At 50.1% G+C, this 5,000-nt stretch overlaps 1 protein-coding gene across 3 annotated transcripts in view; it reads right to left on the minus strand.

Annotated features, from left to right (window-relative positions):
- Positions 1 to 5,000, minus strand: part of LOC135819142 (uncharacterized) — a 93,379-nt gene that overhangs the window by 22,448 nt on the left and 65,931 nt on the right. For all 3 annotated transcript variants that reach the window (XM_065332299.1, XM_065332301.1, XM_065332300.1), the window contains 5 exons: positions 3,549 to 3,839; positions 2,619 to 2,978; positions 1,985 to 2,281; positions 1,159 to 1,515; positions 409 to 741 (listed from right to left, as the gene is read on the minus strand). In XM_065332299.1, coding sequence (XP_065188371.1) covers positions 409 to 741; positions 1,159 to 1,515; positions 1,985 to 2,281; positions 2,619 to 2,978; positions 3,549 to 3,839 — 1,638 coding nt within the window. The remainder of the gene's footprint in view (positions 1 to 408; positions 742 to 1,158; positions 1,516 to 1,984; positions 2,282 to 2,618; positions 2,979 to 3,548; positions 3,840 to 5,000) is intronic.

Below are 5,000 nucleotides of genomic sequence, written 5' to 3' on the forward strand. Positions count from 1 at the left end.
TTAGCATCGCCGGCTCCATCACCAATTACAGCTGCCCTGTTCGGTATTATCACTAACTGAGGAGGAAGAGAACGGAGAACCCAAAACGACTACTTGTAGATCTCGAACAACAAGAGCAGATAAGTCAGTGCAGTAACAAGCATGCCGGGTGAGGTCCTGAAGCAAGTCCCACAAGACAACATTTCTCTAGATTCCAAAAGGAAAAGCAACGTCACCACCACCTCCACCACCACCACCAGCAACAACAGCAACAGCAACAACAGCAACAGCAACAGCAGCAGCAGCAGCAGCCGCAGCAGCAGCATCAGCATGCCACAGGGAACTACAGCTGAAACAGCAGGCAGAAATAAGCAGAACATGCCGTTCATAGACACTAAGTGGGATTGTAAAGCAACAACAAGGCCATACCGGAGACAGTGACGTTGGCTGTTGAAGAGATGCGATCACCAAGGAAGTTGGAAAAGGCACAGCTGTACAGTCCACCGTGGATCGTGTCGTTAGCATTGAGCAGTTGCATTGAGCCGGCAACGCGTACGTCGGAAGCAACCGACGCGAACTGGCCAACGACCTCACCATCAAACGTGAGGGTGCCATTCGAGATAGTGACACCATTTTCAAAGATGGAAGTTCCAAATATGATGCTGGGCACTGGGTTGCCCGTGGCTGAGCATGTCAACGTGAATGTTTGCGTGTTGTCCAGTGCGTAGACCGGGGATAGGTCAGCAGACAGCGTCGGTACAACTGTACAAGGGAAAAGCACACACAACAACAGCTGTGAGCAGGTGTGTGTGTGTGTGTGTGTGTGTGTGTGTGTGTGTGTGTGTGTGTGCGTGTGTGTGTGTGTGCGTGCGCACGTGTGCGTGTGTGTGTGTGTGCGTGCGCACGTGTGTGTGTGTGTGTGTGTGCGTGTGAGTGTGTGTGTGTATGCATAATTATGTGTGTTGCACAGCTGGTCACTAATAGTTGCAGCACATGGCCCGAACCCTAAAGCCAAAAGGCGTCTGTGGAATTGGCAATGTGGATTGATCAACCTAACAAAAATCTCTATGATGAGAATGATGAAAAATAACAAGAACAAGAACAAGAACAACAAGAAAAAGAACAAGAACAAGAACAACAACATCAACAACAACAACAACATCAACAACAACAACATACAGAGAACGTCCAGGAAGATGGCGGCTCGAGTTGTGTAGGTGGAATTGACGTCGAACTCGATGTTCCTGTTCAGCTCCACCTCATCCGGAGTGACGCCGTTGTATGCCTCACAGAAGTAACCACTGCGATCCTGGCGCGTGATGTTGATTAGCGTGAAGTTTGACGAGACCCGGTAGAAGCCAGTGGGTAGCAGCTCAACAGAGCTGTCGCCATCGGCCACAAGAGGTTTATCGGCAAAGCCAGCCAAGTACCAGGAGATGGATGCAGCTGGAGTGCCCTCGAACGTGCAGCTAAGCGTGAAGGTGTCGGTCTCGTTCACTTTGGTTGTGGCAGTTCTGTAAACGTTCCGTGGCGGTGCTGCAGACGAAGAAGCAAGGAAACACAACACACAGCAGGTGTTCTACCAGAGGTTTAACATGGCATTCACATCGCCACAGTGCTGAGAGGGATCGGTCCAAAAGACATTCTGTGAATAATACTCCAATGTGGACGTGTCTATGGGTCACTTAAGACTAGCACTGCTAGCATGAAAGCTTGCATTATTTAAAACTGCACACTGTACATGAAAACAAGAGTGTGCAGCTCGGATGGATTGCTGTCACAGCGGAATTCCGTGATTACATCATTATAGTGACGTAGTGCGTACAAGCAGGATTCAAGCAGGTCTCTTTCTGCACAACTGTAGCTCAGTTGTACGCACTACGCCACTTCCCGCCTCAAATCTGTGCCAAATATGATGTAATCACGGAATTCCGCCGTGACAGACACCCATAGTAGAAAATGCCTCAAGCTGCACACTCTGGTTTTCATGTACTCTTGTCCTTACCCAATACGGACGCAGACAGGGTGGTCGTGTTGACGGTGTTGAACGGGTTGCTGAATATGCAGTGATACTGGCCGACATCGCTGAACGACACATTCGGCAGCAACAGGACACTACGTGTGGTGTGCATTGCCCTGTCAAACGTTGTGTTCACAAGAGCCGCCGAGGAGAAAGACTCGGCCGTGCTAAACCAGGTGACATGCGGCAGTGGGTTACCGCGAGCATGGCACTCCAGCTCAGCCTGACCCCTTGCAGGGAATGTGCGGGCCGCAGGAAGGTCACGGGTGACGAAAGCGCTCGCTGCAGAACACAACAGAACAACCAATGTCAAAATAGAGAGAATGAACAGCTGGAGCACCATGCGGTCAATAAAGGCAACAACGTTCAGCCAAGCAGCCAGCCATCCCTCCCTTCAACACCTGTTCCAAATGGGAGGAAAGCCTTCCTTCTCCACGTGTTAGCCTTTCATCTACCTCCTCCTAACCTCCACATATTCCCATTCATTCTTGCCCTCCTCTTTCTTTCTTCTCCAAATCACCATTATGAGAACAGTAGCAATCATGAAATGAAGATGAACAAAGGCAGTGGGCAAAGCAGAAAGCATGTAGCAGAATACAGAGTAGCGGCAGTGTCTTACTTTGCACGTTGATGGTGAGTATGGCGGTGGAGGTGTACTGGCTGTCACCTACGTAGTCGGTTCCTTCTTGAGAGTACGGCACTCCATTGCTGGCCTCGCACAGGTACGTGTCAAGTCGGTCGGCTACGGTAACGTTGGAGATGCTCAGCGTGTAGTTCTGCTCGTATCCGCCAAAACCGGGAATGGCGTCGGACGCGTTGTCCCTGTCCAGGCGGATGCGACCGCCCTCGGTGATCACGCTCCCGTTGCCGTAGCGCCACACCAGGCTGTCAAGCGTGGGTCGGCTGTGAACGGTGCATACCACCTCCAGTGTGCTGTTGGCAGTCACGTTGTTGCTGCTCAGGGCCACACGTGGCGAGGCTAATAAAGCGGGATATCACACAGCATAATGGCAAGAAGGCAACGGCAATATTTCTCAAGCGCAGTCAGGAGATCTTGGGTAAACAACGGCACTAGCATAACACCACCACCAACAACAACAACAGCAGCATCAGCAACAGCAGCAGCAGCAGCACCAACAACAACAGCAGCAGCAGCAGCAGCACCAGCAGCAGCAAGAGCAGCAGCAAGAGCAGCAGCACCAACAAGCCCTCTGTGAGTAGCAAGTCACGCAATCCTGTGCTATTTGTGCCTCTCCTCATATCCTGATTGCATCAGGCTACCAATGGATTGTGCAGCATGAGAAAAATGGGCCAAAGCAGCAGCAGCAGCAGCAGCAGCAGTACCACATCCATTGGCACACCTGCAAGCACCAAACAATAGGCCCATTTCTCATCGTCTAATATGGAAGGTATGAGCAATGTATGATGTGATCAGCGATGTACTGTTCAACACCCCAGACGACCATGCCCAGGTGGCTGTGTGGGGTGTTCACGGTACAACATGCGTCATTGCGCAATAGACTTATTAGAAAAGCGGACCCGTACTCACCCACGACGTCGACGTAGAAGCTGGACGAGAAATGGTTGGGCGCGGAGACGACATTGCCTGCCTCGCAAGTGTAGCGGCCGATACTGCTAAACTGTACGGGAATGGTGTAGACATCGGCGACCCCTGTCACACTCGACACTGGACCGTCCGTGGCGAATTCCAGAAGCTCCGACCGGGCATAGGTAGGCAGAGGAACGGCAGCACACTGGCAGCTGACATTGATGAAGCGCGGCTGTTCTCCGACCAGGACCAGGGTACGATTAACCGGTGCAACACACTGCTCTGGAGGATCTGCTCACACAGATAAACACAGATAAACACTCATTACCCGGACTATAATTATCACTATATTATCACTATATTATCACCATATTATCGCTACGAGTATGTTATCACTATAACTTAGAAGCGGAGGTACCTGGAGGTCCCCGGAGGTCCCTGGTTCCAGTCCTGGTGGTGACAGTCATTTGTTTCTTCTCGTTTGCATCTTTTCCCCTCAAACCAATGAATATAACCAAGAGTACATAAACCAGAGTGTGCAACTGTGCATATCAGATCTGAAACAGCGCAGTTCGTGCACTACGTCACCCTGATGAGGTCAGCCAAGCCGCGACTTGCGTACAGCTCAAATTTTCGAGGTTTCAACGCCCGGAAATCAGCCAAGTTTGTATGATTTTAGACGTCCTGTTTTAGGATTCTGGTATTATTGTGTGATTGTGTACACTGCGTCCATCCGCTGGCAAGTAAATTCACCAGGCTATCCGTATCAAAAAACCGAAATCAGGACAAGCTCAGTGACCTGCACCACCGTGACTGGTTACGCAACTTTTTACCATACTTGATGCTTACCATGCCGTCAGAATTGACGTACTGCATGGATTACGCTCCCACAGGAACCATCCTGAGTTGCACAATCTGGTTTATGTACTGATATAACCTAGAACCTTCCAAGGCCGTTGAAGTCCGCACCCAAGGCGTGCAAGTCGTGCAATGCTATCGTATGAGCTGATTGTCAAGTACCTGGTGGTGTTAGTGGACATTATAACGTAACTTGTAGTTCCTTGGTCCTTTTCTTTACTAAACTCATTACTCTCCCTATATCTATAGATTACTACACTTTGGTGCATGCATTAGAATTCTGATATATAGTCGACTGTCGTAAGCAGGTATGCACTCACACATCCGCTTGCATGTAGCTCAAACAGCAAGTCATTTCCAAGAGAGCTTCCAAATGTGCTTCCAGAAAGTGCGGAGTGCAAGAAAACAGGAATTGTAATATTCATGTATGCACAGCGTGGTGAAAAGACGGACAATGTTGCAGGCTGAATCAAGCACCATGCGAGAAGTTCAGCCCTGGTCTCCTACACACTAAATGTAGGTTGTACTGTAGTGGCGAGTGCAAGTACCGTAAAGTACCGTTGATCCGCCCCCTCTCTAAATGCCGCCCCACTG

This window comes from Sycon ciliatum, chromosome 6, assembly GCF_964019385.1.
Source record: "Sycon ciliatum chromosome 6, ocSycCili1.1, whole genome shotgun sequence".
In the NCBI taxonomy this organism is placed as follows: domain Eukaryota; kingdom Metazoa; phylum Porifera; class Calcarea; order Leucosolenida; family Sycettidae; genus Sycon; species Sycon ciliatum.